This window comes from Phacochoerus africanus, chromosome 7, assembly GCF_016906955.1.
Source record: "Phacochoerus africanus isolate WHEZ1 chromosome 7, ROS_Pafr_v1, whole genome shotgun sequence".
Taxonomy (NCBI): Eukaryota; Metazoa; Chordata; class Mammalia; order Artiodactyla; family Suidae; genus Phacochoerus; species Phacochoerus africanus.
In genome coordinates this window covers 22,085,152-22,102,931 of record NC_062550.1, presented here as the reverse complement: position 1 = coordinate 22,102,931, position 17,780 = coordinate 22,085,152, and the positions used below count along the sequence as shown (strand labels likewise).

The 17,780-nt window shown below is 45.3% G+C and overlaps 1 protein-coding gene across 1 annotated transcript in view; it reads right to left on the bottom strand.

The window, feature by feature from the left end:
* Window positions 1-17,780, bottom strand: part of NCKAP1L (NCK associated protein 1 like) — a 41,593-nt gene that overhangs the window by 14,746 nt on the left and 9,067 nt on the right. Inside the window, exons 10-22 of the mRNA XM_047786826.1 lie at window positions 15,860-15,916; window positions 15,201-15,297; window positions 14,005-14,114; window positions 13,694-13,826; window positions 13,218-13,299; window positions 12,966-13,024; window positions 12,608-12,753; window positions 10,746-10,878; window positions 10,338-10,457; window positions 7,833-7,978; window positions 7,393-7,524; window positions 4,336-4,554; window positions 2,710-2,840 (exon numbers count right to left, since the gene is read on the bottom strand). Coding sequence (XP_047642782.1) covers window positions 2,710-2,840; window positions 4,336-4,554; window positions 7,393-7,524; window positions 7,833-7,978; window positions 10,338-10,457; window positions 10,746-10,878; window positions 12,608-12,753; window positions 12,966-13,024; window positions 13,218-13,299; window positions 13,694-13,826; window positions 14,005-14,114; window positions 15,201-15,297; window positions 15,860-15,916 — 1,565 coding nt within the window. The remainder of the gene's footprint in view (window positions 1-2,709; window positions 2,841-4,335; window positions 4,555-7,392; window positions 7,525-7,832; window positions 7,979-10,337; window positions 10,458-10,745; window positions 10,879-12,607; window positions 12,754-12,965; window positions 13,025-13,217; window positions 13,300-13,693; window positions 13,827-14,004; window positions 14,115-15,200; window positions 15,298-15,859; window positions 15,917-17,780) is intronic.

The window sequence follows — 17,780 nt, the reverse complement described above, 5'->3', positions numbered from 1 at the left end:
CAAGTTGGGGAGTTCCCATCGTGGTGCAGTGGTTAACGAATCCAACTAGGAACCATGAGGTTGCGGGTTCGATCCCTGGCTTTGCTCAGTGGGTTAAGGATCTGGCGTTGCCGTGAGCTGTGGTGTGGGTCGCAGACATGGCTCAGATCCTACATTGCTGTGACTCTGGTGTAGGCCAGTGGCTACAGCTCTGATTAGACCCCTAGCCTGGGAACCTCCACATGCCGAGGGAGTGGCTCGAGAAAGGGCAAAAAGACAAAAAGAAAAAAAAAAAACCAAGTTGGGAAAATCCCATGTTGAAAACACTAGTGACAAATTCAGGAGTTCCCGTTTTGGCTCAGCAGAGATGAAACTGACTAGTATCCATGAGGATTTGGGTTCGATCCCTAGCCTACTCGCTCAGTGGGTTAAAGATCCGGTGCTGCTGTGAGCTATGGTGTAGGTCACAGACATGGCTCAAATCCTGCGTTGCTGTGGTTGTGGCATAGGCCGGCAGCTGTGGCTCTGATTCAACTCCTAGTCCAGAAACTTTCATATGCTGCAGGTGCAGCCCTTAAAGGAAAAACAAAAGAAAAAAAAAAAAAGCTAGTGACAAATTCAGACAAAGGGAAGATCTTTGGCTATGGGCCATCTCAGCAGAGAAAACCATAAAGACCAGAAGTAGCAAGAGACCAGGAGAAAAAAAGGTCAGTTGAACACAGTAAGAGTTCAGAGGGAAAAGGAAGCCGAGGCTCCACAAGTGTTTAAAGGCAGGACCAGTTGATCTCCACGTCTACCACTGACAGAGGGAATAAAATTGGTCACAGCAGCTGACACAGAACCTCATGTGGAATAAATGCTAGACATTTTTAGAGCAACCTATTTACAATAGGAACAACTGAGCTGAGAACCAGAAAAGGATTTCCTAACTGGTCAACTGAGATAATGCTAAAATGGCTGACAGAGAAGCAGAGGGGCTGAATTGCCTTCTCTGGGGAAAAGACACACTGATCTACCGGCCTACCAGCCTTCCTTACTCCAGCCTTCTCTACTCTAGGCTAGTAACCCTAGGGCATCCTTCTCTATCCATCTATCTATTTTTGCAACAGCATTGCCCCATCACCATGGTAACCCAGGGAAATGGGGGTGGGGGTGGTGGAAGGGGGAATCAGCATTACCTCCTGCTGCTCGTCAGTTGTCAGCAAGACCTAAAGCTGATTTTAGATGCTGCCTACAGTTTGTGGGAAGAACTGATGAGAAGGGGACATCTGAAGCCTCCAGCAGGTAAAGAGTAGGGTCAGCTCACTGATGGAGTCAGCATGAGGGTAAGAAGAAGGCAGGCAGGAACACAGAACTGTGTACTCTGACTTTGGTTAACACCCCCCAGGGAAGGGGGAGAATGGAGAGGGCAGGGTCACTGAAACATCTCCTACCTGTCGCAGATACCATGTGGGGTCCATGATTTACATGGAGGTGAGAGGAAGGAGGAAGCAGTGGGACTGTTCATGAATCAGTGAGTCAGTGAAACAAATCTATTAAAAAGGATCTGTATGGTTTCGAGCCCTCTTTTAAAAAAGAGAACAACTTTCCAACTCATTCACAACACACTCCTCACCTGCCTTGAGACACAAAAGCACTGCTATACAGTGGGAAGCAGTGCAACATAATGATTAAGCACCCAGGAGTTCCCGTCGTGGCTCAGAGGAAACAAATCTGACTACCATCCATGAGGACGCAGGTTCGATTCCTGGCCTTGCTCAGTGGGTTAAGGATCCAGCGTTGCTGTGAGCTGTGGTATAGGCCAGCGGTTACAGCTCCGATTCAACACCCAGCCTGGGAACCTCCATACGCTGTGGGTGCAGCCCTAAAAAGACCAAAAAAAAAAAAAAGATTAAGCACCCAGTTTCTGGAATTTGACTGCCTTGAGTTGAAATCCCAGTTCTACCACCTATGAATGTTCGACCTTAATCAAGCTCCTTAACCTCTGCATCTCAGTGTCCTCATCTATAAAATGTGGGGAATAAAAGTGTCTACCTCAAGGCTGTAGTGAGGATTAAGGAGTTAATACACATGAACATTTAGAACCTCGCCCACACTAAACATCATCCATTATCTCATCATCATTACCAACATCAACAGTCCAAGCACTGGCTAAGCCTCTAAAATTTATCCCTAAAGGAGATCCCTGGTGGCTTGGTGCTGTGGCTTGGGTCACTGCTGTGGTGTGGGTTCAATCCCTGGCCCAGGAACTTCCACATGCCACAGGTGCAGCCAAAAACTTTTTTTAATTTAAAAATAAAATGTATCCCAAAGCAGAAAATGCCAGAACGTCACACCACTGTTTAATAATTCCAAACATCAGGATGTCCTCCTTGCGATCATCCTTTACCCTCTATTATATGTCTCACTCTTGACCCTTTGTGGAAATGGAAAATAACCACTTACTACCCTTCAAAGAATAAATCCTTTCAGTGACCTGAGATGCCCCTGCCTAGCTCCTAACTCCCCTCATCTTCCCTCTCCACCTTTAACCTTTAAGCCACCCCTCAATCTGGGTCTCACTGGGAATCTCTTTTTATTGCCCATGAAGTGGAATCCAGCAGAGACCTGAGAAGAGAACAGAATGAGCCTCTGGGAAGGTAGGAGAACTTAGATGGGGTGTGTAGGTTGAGATCGCGTATCGAGGGGAAAGGCTCAGCTCCCTGATGGGAGACCAGGCCCTGGGCTCACCAGAGACGTCTGAGAACTCCTCTGCGCTGAAGTTCTGCTCCCCCTCTCGGGGGAGGCTGATGAAGGCCTGCATGGCTGGTGAGAGGGTGATGGTCCCACTGCTTGCCTGTCTAAGCAGACTTTCTAGGTACCTACAAGGTTGGCCAGGAAAGCACAGAAGATTAGTGTTCAATCCCTTCTCCCTCCCACCACCACTGGGCCCAGGAAGAGAAACTCCTCCGAAGGCTGGGGTGGGGAAAAGAGACTCAGTAGATGGTACGACATCCTAATTAACATCCCAAGCTGTTGGCTCAAAAACCCCTGGCAGCAAAGTGACTCCGCTTTGCCTCTAAACCCTGCAGGGCCTTTCGCTGTGCTGTCAAATGTAACGGTGTACGCTGCCCCCTTTTTTTCAACTACTGACTCCCCTTACCCTGGGCCTTTCTCGGTCAGTCAAGGCCGGCCCAAGCTGACAGGGAAAAAATCCCTACTAATTGGGCTCCTCTGAAATATACTTGTCTCAACCTCTCCAATGAGAGTGTTGGACTAAGGGCCTAGGATCCTGGAAGCGGATCTCAAGTCAAACCTCCTGGACAGAGAAGCCCCGTGAACTTGTCATCCAGTCTCCAAACATTGCCTCCTGATGTCTGGGCAATGTGAGAAGGCCTCCAGCCAGTGTCAGCAGAGAGCTTGGCCAACCCCTGCCACTCACCCCTGCACTACCCCTGGGCCTGGGTCTTACATAAGTCACAAGCCAGCCACAGGCAGGTCAAATCTAGCACTCAGACATGAGGGTTTTTTCCTTTTTAACTTGAATTAGTTGTCAAAATTTTGAAACAGAGAGATTTTACATTAAAAATAAGGATTTAGTGGGGCAAAGATCAGGTGGAGCTAAGTGGTGGCTGTCCCCTCCAGAGGGGCATGCCCTCTCCCAGTACTCAAAGTCCCCGCCTAGCCCACAGCACCCCCTTACCTTACCTGCCAGGCCCCAGTTGGCATTTGTGCTGCAAACCTTGCCCCCGTCTTTCCCCCTCCTGGGGGGTGGGATTCTTTGCAGACTGACTCCGAAGAGCAGATACTGGATTAAGAGCGCCACCCAGTGGCTTAGGGAGGTAGGAATCCACTCCTTTGCATCTTTAAAACCTCAGAGGAAACATTGCTGATTCCTGCCTCCTCCAGTTTTGGGGAAGGGTCCCCTTCCCTATGAAGAACAATCTGCTTATTCTCGACATGGTCATGTCAGGAGGTGAGGAGACAGTGCTCCGGAGAGATGGTGTGAGAGACAGTGGTCTTCAGAGGGAGAAGCTGGACAAAAGAGAAATAAGAGAACTACAGAAAGAGAAAGAGAGATCATTTGAAATTAAAACAGTAAGAATACAGAAATGAAGGTTAGGAACTGCAGATTAAGAGGAGAAGGTCAAACTGCTACAGAGTAGGTCTATGGATGTCACATGGAAGCTTAGAATGAAACCTCAGGGTAGACAGAAGGGGATCTGAGTTTGGCCCAGCTCCAGCCCTCAAGCAGAAACAAGCCTCTATTTGGGGGTCTATGACCCTAGGTGCTAAAGTGCCTGACTCTGAGGTCCTACTGCATGAAGGAAAAAAGTGATAACAGAAGGAAGGCAGTGAGAGAGAAGCAGCACTGACCAATTTGTGTAGAGAGTGGTGAGAGTCTGTTCCCCACACGAGTCCAGAGGCTGTGTCTGCTGCAGGAGGGCATTGCGGATGACTCGGGATACATCTGTACCCAAAAACTGGGCCAGTGACTGTATGAAGCTGATGTACGCTTTGACTCCTGCCAACAGCTCAGAAGGCCTTGCAATCTCCTGGGTTGTGGCATTGTAACCAGCCAGCCACACAATGGCCCTGGGTGACAAAAACCACAATCACAATCATAATGACAAACACGGTAACAGTTATCACATTTATACTGTGTTCCAGGGGCTGCACTGGAACTTACATGTGCTATCCCATGAAAACCTCACAGCAAGCCAAAAAGGTAGGTGCAGTTATTATCCCCATTTTACGGATGAAGAAACTGAGACACGGAGATAGTAAGCCACTTGTCATCTATGGCGACCACACAGCTGGCAAGTGGCAGAGCTGGGACTTGAATCCAATAACATTTCATCCTCACCCACTATGCTCTTGGCCGCCTCTGGAGAAATTAGGTCAGGTAGTGAAGACCTGGGCTCCTCAATGCCACCTAACTCTATGTGCTGGTTCACACCACCTGCATTCTCAGGGCCAGCACCTGTCTTTTCTCCCTGGAAAGAATTAGTTCCAGCCACTGTCAGAAATGGAAAACCACACCCAGAAATCCTTAGACGTGAAGTGCAATCCCAGGTGGCCACAGGATGCCAGGTGGAGAAACTACACTTGGCTGGCGCACAGCTACAGCCAACTTTAGAGGAGGCAGAAAAACTGCCCACACTGTAGTGTTTTAGGGGCACGCCAGGAACACTCCTCCTTACCAGACCCCCCAGCTCCTTCCCGAATACCCTCCCAGGAACCTGAGGATTTGCAGTTAACAGTCAGTCCTCTGCCTTAAGGCTTTCTTCCTTGTTACAATGTGAACAGGAGGGGAAAGAGGAACATCAGACTTTGCCAGTGACAAGCTTTTGTCAGTCATCTGTGCATCAATATGAATGAGTTCATCAGTTCTTTCTAAAGCCACAGATGTTTGGGGGTTTTTTGTTTTGTGTTTCGGAAAAACTGTTTATATCAGAGGAGCAGAAGAGAACAGGAGTCTGTTCCCCAGCTGAAAAGAAAAAGAGAGAAGGTACCACTTGAGGAAAAATAACATGGAAGGGACAGACTGGAGGCAAGCTTAATCTTTTTTTTTTTTTTTTGTCTTTTGCCTTTTTAGGGCCGCACCACAGCATATTCGTTTCCGCTGTGCCACGACAGGAACTCCTAATCTATTTTAGAGTTTTCATCCAAGTCAAACCTTTAGGCTAACCTGAGGGCTTGAAGAATGGTGATGTCGATTAAGAAATTTTTAGAGTAGTTCCCATCGTGGTGCAGCAGAAACAAATCTGACTAGGAACCATGAGGTTGTGGGTTTGATCCCTGGCTTCGCTCAGTGGGTTAACGATCCGGCATTGCTGTGGCTGTGGTGTAGGCTGGCAGCTGTAGCTCCGATTTGACCCCTAGCCTGAGAACCTCTATATGCCACAGGTATGGCCCTAAAAAGTGAAAGAAAAGAAAAGAAAAAAAGAAAAGAAAGAAAGAAATTATTGGAGATATTCAGGGAAAAGTAGAACATCGCAACCATGCTGCTCCAGGGCCTAGAAACCAACCACTGCCAGCTTCTGAAAGTCTGCACATGGATGATTATCAAATTGTCATCTTGACATTTTGTTTGCACCTGAGACACTTCCTTCTACATAGCCAAAGTGTATGGAATGAAAACAAACTAATTTTACTGTCACCTACGCAAAAACCTAATTGAAAAATAAATCTGCATCTCCTACAATCAAAACACAGACTCCTAACTTTTTTCCCTACTCTGTCCTTGCCCCACTAGTGAATCTATTTAAATAACCAGTGAAACGTGTTCCCACTCTGCTCACACCCAACTGAGGCTCCCTGCCAGACTCAGAATCAAGGCCGAAGTGCTTACAAGGGCACGTGAATAGTCAGGCTGCCCCTCCTCTGACCTCGTGTCCTACCATCTCCCCCTGCCTCTCACTACCTCCTTCAGGTTCCCTAAACATACCAGGCATGTTCCCATGTCAGAGCCTGTGCATTTGCTATTCCTCTGCCTAGAATTTTCTTTCCTCAGATAGTCACACACTTGGCTTCCTCGATTCTTTCATGAGTTTACTCAAATGTCACTTTCTCAAGCAAAAGCCTTCCCTGGCCACTCTACCACCGCCGCACACTTCCCTTCTCCTTTTCCTGCTTTATTCTTCTGCTTAGCACTTAACTGTTATCTAATCTACTACATATCATATCCTACTTTCTTATTTGGTTTGTCACTCTCTCTCCCAGTAGAAAGTCAGCTTTACATGGCTGGGGATCTTAATTTCTTTTGTATACTGCCATATCAACAGCTCCTAGAACACTGCTGATACCCAACAGATATTCAATAAATAATTATTGAATGCATGAATAAATATATTACATATTCCAAAAAGAAACACAGAGGTCTAGGAGATTATTCATAATAATTCTTGCCCTCATTCCCCTAATCTGCTGACTACAGTGCCCAATTTCAACATAAAGAAAGTTCTTGCAAACTTAGGGGGCAATGGAATGAGGGTCAAAGTAGAGGGAAGGGAATTTATTTTGTCGAGGCCTGTATATGTCACTCATTACCTTTAATTCTCTACCAATTCTCAATTACAGGTAATTCTCATTATAAGGTAAATATCACTATCCTTACATTATAGGTTAGGAAGCTAAGGCTCAAACAAGTTAGATGACCTGCTCTGGTGTCTTAGCTAACACCCTGGATGTCAACACAGGTCTGCTGACCGCAAAGGCCCCACTCACTCTGTTAAACCAGTGATGACCAGTTCCAGTTGTTCGTCAAAACCACTTGTGGAGGTTTGGGGTTCTTTGGGTTTATTTGTTTTTAATAGAGATGTTTGAGACCTGTGTCAGACTGACTGCATCAGAATGACCACCAAGACGACTCTAATGGAACCCAGCTTTGAGAACTACCATACCACTCAAACAGAGGACAAGGAGTGCTACCTGTTGAGTCTGGCCTCCAGATGGCTGTTGAGATACTCAGAAGGGAAGACGGTGTGTTCAAATACAGAGAAGCTGTGCACATGATTCATTGTCAGCGCCAACTCTGTCAAGTTTAGGTGTAGCTTGTCCATGCTGGGTAAAATCGAGAAAGGGAGATGAGCCTTGATAACAGGTTTGGCACTGTCTACTAGTATCTGGGAAGTATCTATCAGGCCCATGACCCTCAGACCCCTCTCATCTTCTAGAAAAATTCAGCCTACAACAGTACACATTGATGCTGACTTCAAAGACAAAGCAGCAAATTCACATTTAAGTGCTTTTCCATATCTGCCGTTACCCGCCACCCCTTCCGTACTCTTCTGAGGCATCATCTTCCCTCCTCCCTGTTCCCCCTTCTTTAATGTAGTGCCCGGCTGGCTCTCGAAGGCCCAGGTCCTCACTTGGTGACAATGCTGCGGTTCTTCCTGTGACTCTCAGCGCCTGGCTTGTCCCTCTCAGGCTCTCCTTTTCTGGGAGTCTGCCTCTGCTTCATGGTTTTCTTGTTCTTGGCCTTGCTGATGGTAGTGGCACAGTGCTTAGGTAGAAGCTTTAGAAACAAAGACAAGTGAATGGAGAAATGAGATTCATTCCTAAAACTTCCAAGGAGTCCACCTGACAGAAATAGGTGCCTCCCTTATTGTCTGTTCTTTTCTTGTTCTGCCTCTATCTCTCTCTCTCTCTCCTTCCATGCATTTCTTTCTCTAATAGGGGCCTATGAAGAGTGTGCTCACCTCTTTCAGTTTTCATTAAATATCTCCCCATGTTTAGGCTCAACATTTCAACACGGCAGTGTCCTTCAGGGATCAGGTCATTGATCCCCAACACTTCCCAAGAGAGGGCCTTTCCTCACAGAAAAATTCGAGTAAAAAGAAGATTTAAGAGCTCCACCCAATTGTGCTTTCTAGGGTCTTCCAATCTGGGAAGATAAGTTTTTTGCTAGGATTGAACTACCATCTCTTTTGCTACATTCCTTCCTATTTAGTTTCATAGGGATAGTTACCCATACTACCAAGCCCTCCAAAGACTGAGAGTTGACAATGTGGCCAGCATTCTCTTTCCACCTTTTTTTTTTTTTTCCTGTCTTTTTGCCATTTCTTCAGCCGCTCCCACGGCATATGGAGGTTCCCAGGCTAGGGGTCGAATCAGAGCTGTAGCCGCCAGCCTACACCAGAGCCACAGCAACACGGGATCCGAGCCACATCTGCAACCTACACCACAGCTCACTGGCAATGCCAGATCCTTAATCCACTGAGCAAGGTCAGGGATCGAACCCGCAACCTCATGGTTCCTAGTCAGATTCATTAACAACTGAGCCGCAATGGGAACTCCTTCACCGTTTTTTTTTTTTTAAGTGTCGTGCTAGTTAAACATCAATCCTGTACCTCTCCTCTTCACTGAGACACCCATTAGTCATTCAGAAAACATAAGAGAGAGTTATATTTTCAGGCATCTCCTTTAACGAGTCTGGAAACTCTTCATTTGGAATTATTCTTAGAGCAGGATAACAGCCATGAGAAAACTGGTTTCATTACTTTATAGTCACACTTTGCTGGTTTTTTTTTAAGTCCAAACTCTTACTGTTCCCAAAAATTCAAGTCTACCTTGATGAGCAAAGATGTGTCAACCCTGAAATTATGCAAAGGTGTCTATAGTAGATTCTGAAAGTAGTTGCAAAATATGTGATTCCATTACTAATGGCAACATCACTAAGTATTTATTCAAAATGATAACTTTGGAGGGATCAATATTCATTTGCAAAAGTTCTGGTGTGTGTGAAAACAACACTCGCATCATGATTTAGTCATTTAGTCATTTCTAACACAGCACCCACTTTAACTACGTCCCCTGCATGTAGTAGGTATTCAAATTGGTGAATAATTATACTTGTTTACATGGCTTCCTTGCATTAATAATTTAAATTTCTTTCAAACTCGTATTTGTATGCCTTTTCCCTTAAACTGGGACATTCCCCAAAGGCAGAAACAGTGTACCTTTCCTTCTGGGACTCCATCCCAAAAACCCAGCACAGGGCTTAGTGCCCAATAAGTATCAAATATATAGACATTAACATCCATTGAAAATTGCATATCAAATATTTAACCTACTCCTTAATTTAATCGTTATGATACTGCTATGAAGAAATTATTTTTATCCCCACTTTACATATGAGAAAATGGAAAGGTTAAATAATATAATTGTGCATATGTACACACACACACACACACACACACACACACACGCATGCACATGTACACAATCTGACTCCCCTCCTACCAAAGTTGCTACAAAGCCTGATTCAAACCCAGGAAGGGAGGGTAGTCTAGGAAACCTAAAAGACTCCAGGGCAACAGCAGAACAAGTTCCTCATTTTCAAATTTTCTGTAAATTTAGGCTGAGTTAATCATGACCAGGTGCTGTGACTCAGTCAAGGGCGGGAGGGGAAACCAACAGACAAGGCCACAAGAGCAGCCCTGAGTATAAACACAGAGGAAGTGCCTGAAAATGTTCACATGGCCACAGATTAGGGTGCAGATGGAGAGAAAGGCGAGACAAGCCAGGTGACCTAGGGGTCACTGCCTCAAGAATATGTATACTGGGCAGAGAGGAGGGGAAGTAAACTAGAAAGTTAACTCATCTCTTGGAACTCTTCAAATAGCACAGATTTTGTTGAGCGCAGCTGTTCAAATAAGAGTATTTTTAGACACCTCTATCTAGTGCTAAGGGAGTAAAGACTGGAGGGACTACACTAAGAAAAGGAGCTGCCATAAACTCAAGCACACAAAAGCCCAACTCCCTTGTGAAAGGGCTAGAGAACTTGGTGTTGGAAAGGAAGCCAAAGGGAAGTAGAGGGAAGGCACGGAGGCATGGCAGAGGGGAGACTGAAACAGAGAGAGGGCTGAGCCTACCTGCTCACTCAGGTTTCGCTGCTCAGCACAGATCTCCAGGACACAGTTGCTGGTCTGTTTGGCCAACTCTTCCAGGAAGGAGTTGCAGTGATGAAGGCCATGGTTCTTCAGATGGGGGTACTTTGAGAAAGAGAAACCAAGGAAGAAACTGTCATCACCAAGACGGCCACCTCCTCCTCATGATACTGCTCTGCTCCCCCTGCCTGAGCCACCCACTCCTACAGAAGAAGAAACTGTGACCCAGGAAGGACACCTTGTAGAGAACACTGAGACAGTTAGGAACCTGTATCAGATACCTATGTTTGTTCCCTTCCTGGGACCAAAATCGACCCTTGGAATTGTGTTTTGGGGGAATAAGAATGAGATGTGATTAGAGAGATAACAAGGTTTGGAGTTCAAGGTACTCACCTCCTCTGGGCACATCTCATGAGTACAGTGGACAAAATGAGCACAAATCAAGGGAAAAGCAATGGCATAACGCAACATGGCAGGTTCTTCCAGGGTCATAGCAAACATCCTCTCAAAGGTACGGAGATGAAAGCTGAGGAAAAGGGAGAACACTTAGAACCAGAATTTAGGAGCTGGTCCTTCTGAAGTAGAGAGAATAGTCATTCTTTCAACATTTTTTTTGGTCTTTTTTGTCTTTTTTAGGGCCACCCACGTGGCATATGGAGGTTCCCAGGATAGGGGTCGAATTGGAGCTGTAGCCACTGTGGCCACAGTCACAGCAACTCGAGATCCAAGCCTAGTTTGTGACCTACATGACAGTTCACTGCAACACCGGATCCTTAACCCACTGAGCAAGGCCAGGGATCAAACCCACGTCCTCATGGATACTAGTCAGGTTCGTTAACCCCTGAGCCATGATGGAACTCCCCGTAACAAGTATTTATTGATATTCAACCCTTCCCTCTTTAATTTCCCTGCCCTTAAGATAGATGGAAACCCCAAGAAACTCAACCCTTTCAGACTTTTTTTTTTGGCCACCCCACAGCATATGGAGTTTCCCGGCCAGGGATCAGATCCAAGCTGCAGCTGCCATCTTTGCCATAGCTGTGGCAATGCCAGATCCTTAACTCACCATGCCACACCAGGGATTGACCCTGCATCCTGATGCTCCAGAGACACCACTAATCCTGTTATGCCACAGAGGAAACTCTCCTTCTCAGACTTCTTTGCTGGACCCCAGGGCAGGTTAGTGATATCTTCTTCCCTCTTCTTGTACAAAATTTGCTATTCTTCCCTCCGAACCTCTGCATGAGCTGGGCTCTGATTTAGAAGTCCCTCAATACTACTAATGCAGATCCCTCCCAAAATATAACATTTAGGCTCCAGAAACTTTCTCAGATAAATTCCATGAGATTGATCTTTCTTCAACCCTGTGTCCTCTCAACATTCTCTCAACATCCCACTCCTTTTACCACTTTCTTATAACTGTAATTATTAGGTTGATGGCCTTGTCATGTATTATACTTCCCCACCCCACCTGTGTCAAATGCAGGAAGCAGAGCCAACATGTTTTGTGGTTTGTGTGATCCCTCAAAGGGTAGAGTTATGCACAACCAGCAGTCACTTAGCAAATGCTGTTGATACCTAAGGAAGACAAACTAATTTGCATTCTCCAAAGGCCCTGTTCCCCAGCCCTCCCAATTATTTTCAGTTCATTCCACTAAACCTCCAAGTTTTCCATGTCTCTTTTAAATCACAATGCCCCAAGAATAAAAAGAAGCTGAAGTGTCCAAAGATAACAGTGAGGAAAAGACAATAGATGAATTAATTACCCCAGAGAAGTGAAGGCTGTGTAAAGTCCAGCACAAAAGGGGATCAACTTCAAATTCCTAACCCTTGAGGAGTTCCTGTTGTGGCTCAGCGGTAACGGACACAACTAGTATCCATGAGGAACTGGGTTAGATCCCTGGCCTCTTTCAGTAGTTTAAGGATTCAGCCTTACCATGAGCTATGGTGTAGGTCACAGATGCAGCTTGAATCTGGTGTTGCTGTGGCTATGGTGTAGGCCAGCAGCTGCAGCTCTGATTCAACCCCTAGCCTGGGAACTTCCATGCTGCACTATAGCCTTAAAAAATCAAACAAACAAAAAATTCCTAACACTTGATGAAAGTTTGTATGAGGAAACCATAGATTTGAGCCTCTGCCTTTAAGGAGATCTCAAAGAAAACAAGCTGTTCCAATCTATCTGGGGGAATTAAGAGTCCTCCACAGAGGCCAGGCAAGAGATAGGGCAAGATAAAGAGCTCTGAATCAGGACATACCAGAAAGTAGATAAATCAGAAGTTTCCACCAGCATATTCTCTACTGAGTCCAGCATTCGGGAGTGAAAGACAATGAGGTTCATCACCCTGGCTAAGTCAGGGTTCTCATGCAGGTGCAGGGGAGCCTTAGCCACACTGGTATATGCCTATGGTTGGAGTTGAGAAAAGGAAGGAGAAAAACAAGATAAATGAAAACTGTAGCCTTGGGACTACAGTTTGGCTGGGGTTTGTCTTGTCCACAACTGTTTTGGCAGTTTTCAGCATTGAATCATCCATTTAAGAGATTAAAAAAGAAGGAATTGTGAGAGAAAAAAAACCTTGAGAATGGGGGACCGTTTACAAACGGGAACAGACGTACCTGTAGACGGAACCAGTCCAGCCTCAATCCAGAAAATTCAAATTTCTCTCCATTATCAACTGCAAGAAAAACAGAAATTTAAAAGATAATAATAAAACAGCACCTATAGCCAACTGTGTGGAACAGTGGGTCTTCCTCAAAGTCATCTTGGCCCACTCCCTGGCTCAAGAGATAAATAATTCTAGAAAGAAAGAAAAAAAAAAGATGTTCACCCTCACATATACTCTTCCTCCTCCACTTCCCTCCAGTTACCTTGTTTGAGATTCAGGGAGGAGAGAGTACTGACGAATGAGGACATTATGATGGACTCCTCCTCGGGACACACGGACAGGTTCTAAAAGAGAAGGTGGAGTTACCATCGAGGGAGCATAAGTTCCACCAGGAGAGAAACAAGGACCACCAGGCTCAGTCGGAGTGCATGAAGGAGGAAGGAAGTGCCAAGTGCCACAAACAGTGAGAGAGTGCCAAGCAAGACATGGAGGAAATTCCTCAGGTTCCCTGCCATGCTGATACCCAACTGTGCCCTCTATTTCTCTCTCCTATTTCTATGTAGCTTCATTTTGGGGAGAAAAGTGCTGAGATTATTAGCCTTTAAAAAAAAATGTAGAAAGAGAAATCAGGCTTTTTGACTCACAATCTACAGAGCATGAGATTCAGCCAAGGTGGCCCCTTGGGGAAATGACCAAGGACCACCCCGATATTTCCAAAGTATCATCATTTAAACATACTTGAATGATGTCACTCAGCACAAGAGCATCAAATCTGGCCAGGTACTGAAGGTGGTATTGCTGTATCACCTTGATGTGTTTTCGGACCAGAGCCCTAATCTCCTCCAACAAGAAAAGCAGTTCTGCAATGTTCCTACAAAGTCAATGATGAGAACAGAGAGCTGTATGAGACTGAAAAATGTGACCTGAGACAAAGACAATGACAACAGGGCAGAAACTGTGACACCTCCCCCACCAAGGTCACAGCTGCCCCCCGGTCCCTTTTCCCAATCCATCTAAATTGAAGCGTCTTAACTATGCCAAGTACTAACGAGTCAGCGTAGTCCTCAGGTGTCTTCGTCTTGGTGACGTTCTCTGTGTGGCGAACCAGCCAAGTGACCTCATCACGAATGAAGGACAAGGCCATGAATGCAAAAAGGGCCTAAGGAGAGGACAAGGAACTATGAGACTTTTCAACTTATAAATGGATTTCCAAGCACAAAGAAAACTATCATGAAAATATACCTATGGATACAACTGTGTAACCATATCAACAATAGTGTCTAATATTAAACACAGAGACTCAGAGAAACCTATCTGACAAGAATCAGACATGTACATATGTTGACATTAGCTCAGTCACTATCTCCTTATCAAATTAAATTTTAGAAATATTTACTGGGGAGTTCCCATTGTGGCTCGGCGGTAACAAACCTGACTAGTATCCATGAGGATTTGGTTCGATCTCTGGCCTTGCTCAGTGAGTTAAGGATCCAGTGCTGCCGTGAGAGGCCATGTAGGTCAGAGGACGCTTGGATCTGGCATTGTTGTGGCTGTGGTGTGGGCCAGCAGCTGCAGCTCTGATTCGACCCCTAGCCTGGGAACTTTCATATGCTGCAGGTGCAGCCCTAAAAAGAGAGAGAGAGAGAGAGAGAGAGAGAGAGAGGAGAAGGAATATTTACTAAGTATTTATTTATGTGGTTTAAAAAAGTAAGCTCTGGAGTTCCCATCGTGGCACAACGGAAATGAATCCAACTAGGAACCATGAGGTTGCGGGTTCAATCCCTAGCTCACTCAGTGTGTTAAGGATCGAGCTTGCTGTGAGCTGTGGTATAGGTCACAGATGCAGCTCAGATCTGGCATTGCTGTGGCTGTGGTATAAGCCAGCAGTTGTAGCTCCGACTGGACCCCTAGCCTGGGACCCTGGATATGCCTCGGGTGCGGCCCTAAAAAAAAAAAGTAAGCTCTGTCTTCAATTAGTTCACACTCAAAGGATAGGACAAGAACACAAATAGCTGTAAGATATACTATAGTAGTGCCTAAAAAAGAGATACAAAAAGTTTGGGTTGGGGATCCTCCAAGAAGATTCAGGGGAATCAGTATATACATATACAAACAGATCACACACACAACAACAACAACAACAACAAAAAAACAAAACAAAACCCAAGAAATGCAAAAACTCGTGAACGCCAAGGTCACTGCCCACAGCAGAGTCTTCTATCATTGGACATCAGCCCCCTCTTGCCTTGGGACCCAGTAGTCCTGGTTCATCAGCTAACACAGTCTCCAGCTCCTTCACAGCCATCCGCAGAAATTGGCGCCGTTGGGAATGAAACTGGCCACTGAGGAAAGAAAGTAGAAATTAGAAGATGTTGTCCCTCCCACCCTTAAAAATCCTCCAAAGGCAGTGCAGAAGAGAGCTGCATTTAGAAAGGGGGGTCAGGAGTTCCCGTCGTGGCGCAGTGGTTAACGAATCCGACTAGGAACTATGAGGTTGCGGGTTCGGTCCCTGCCCTTGCTCAGTGGGTTAACGATCCGGCGTTGCCGTGAGCTGTGGTGTAGGTTGCAGATGAGGCTCGGATCCTGCGTTGCTGTGGCTCTGGCGTAGGCAGGTGGCTACAGCTCCGATTCAACCCCTAGCCTGGGAACCTCCATATGTCGCGGGATCGGCCCAAGAAATAGCAACAACAACAACAAAAAGACAAAAAAAAAAAGAAAGAAAGAAAAAAAAGAAAGGGGGGTCAGCCAGGAGGAAGGTTCAATGTCTCAGAACTAGGAAGGAAACAAAAGAACCTGTGGGGCAGCAGCCAGTTCTTGGGTAGAGAAACTGGGGTGGCTTAGGTGAGACCAAAGGTCAAGATTCTGATTCCATCCCTTCTGGGAGAGCACATTCCCCACCTTTACCTGTTCGCAATTACATGTTCCTTGCTCTCCTTTATGTCCGCCACTCGCTTGCCATACCTGAAGATTGACACAAGCACAGCAAGGTTGGCCATACCACCGATTAGAGGCCTTGTCCCACCTTCCCAGTCCTCAGAGATTCCAACTACAGCCTGTGGGGTGCATGGGCAGCCCTCACCACCAGGATCTTTCCAAACCCTACTTTTCACCTGGCCTATTAACAACAGACTCATAGAGCTTAGAGATGATATAGTTCTTGTCATTATTTTGCAGATAAAGAAAAATAATACCTAGGGAGGAGAAGTGACTTGCACAAGGTCACATAGGGTTTTAATGGCAAAGCTGGGACTAGATTTCTTGTCCTGTCCTCCTGCCTTGACAGCTTCAGGCCAAAGTACTCTTCCAGGTTTAATGGAAATACAAAAGAGGAGTACACAAATATGACACAGGCCCTGTTCTCCAGTAAAAGTAGTTACTCCAGCTCTCCCCTGGGTCCCAGTTCCCACCCACCTCTTCTTAGAATATAACCTTCTCAGTTATCCCTTTGTCACTTTTTTTTTTGAGCATTCCATCTAATGCTAATTTTATTTATTGATAATCTGCTAGAGCACTCTATTTTTCATTCATTTCATATTTAATCACCCTAACAACCCTGTAGCCAAAGTATTTTTCCTTTTAAAAATGTATTTATTTATGTGAATTTCAGGTGTACGACATAGTGATTCAATATTTTTATAGATTATGCTCCATTTAACATTACTATAAAATACTGGCTATACTCTGTGCTGTACAATATGTCTTTGTAGCATATTTATTTTATACATAGTAGCTTGTACCTCTAAATCACCTTCACCTAATCTTGCCCCTCCCAGCAGCCCCCACCCCATAACCACTAGTTTGTTCTCTATTATCTGTAACTGTTTGTTTTGTTATATTCATTTGTTTGTCTCATATGTTAGATTTCACATATAAGTGATAACATAGGGTATTTGTCTTTTTCTGACATTTCACTAAGCATAATATCCTCCAGGCCCATCCATGTTGTTGTACCTTTGTCACTTTAATGTTTCTCTCTCTACTGGTTTATTCTCTTCTGCCACTACACGAAGTTCCCCTTGGCTTGATCATGACAATCTACTGAACTCTGCCCATTCTCCCACAGCACCAAACTCCTCCAGAAATACCTTTACTCTTTTTCACTTTCACTGACCCCTGAAGCCCATACAACTTTTGATAGTAAACAAAACTCCACTCTCTAAGGTCACCATGAACTTCTGAAATCACCAAATTGGATGGTCTTTTCATTGTGCTTTGTTTATCTGCAATATTTGATTCTTCTGACCAAATTTCTTTTTTCTATTAGTGACCCATGCTCAAAAGTCCCACATTACTTTAGGCTCTGTGCTCTCTATATCTCTTACATATGTCTTCTCTGGTCCCGCATCTGTTGTCACCACATTAGTTGAATTTATAACCTTTCATTTCTCTTCTCCAAACACCCCCCTTATTGAGCTTAGCACAGAATCAAAGAAATTTAGAGTTGGAAAGTATTTTAATCAAATCAGGATTCAAATCCACAGCATTCCTAGTGGGTAATTATTTCATCCTCTACATGATACGTTGGAAAGCGAGAGGATTAAGAATCAAAAAATCTGGAATGGGAGTTCCCATCGTAGCGCAGTGGTTAATGAATCCCACTAGGAACCATGAGGCTGCGGGTTCGATCCCTGGCCTTGCTCAGTGGGTTAAGGATCCAGTGTTGCCATGAGCTGTGGTGTAGGTCGCAGACGTGGCTTGGATCTAGCATTGCTGTGGCTCTGGTGTAGGCCAGCAGCTACAGCTCCGATTAGACCCCTGTTCTGGGAACCCCCATATGCCGCAGATGCAGCCCTGAAAAGACAGACAGACAGACAGACAGACAGAC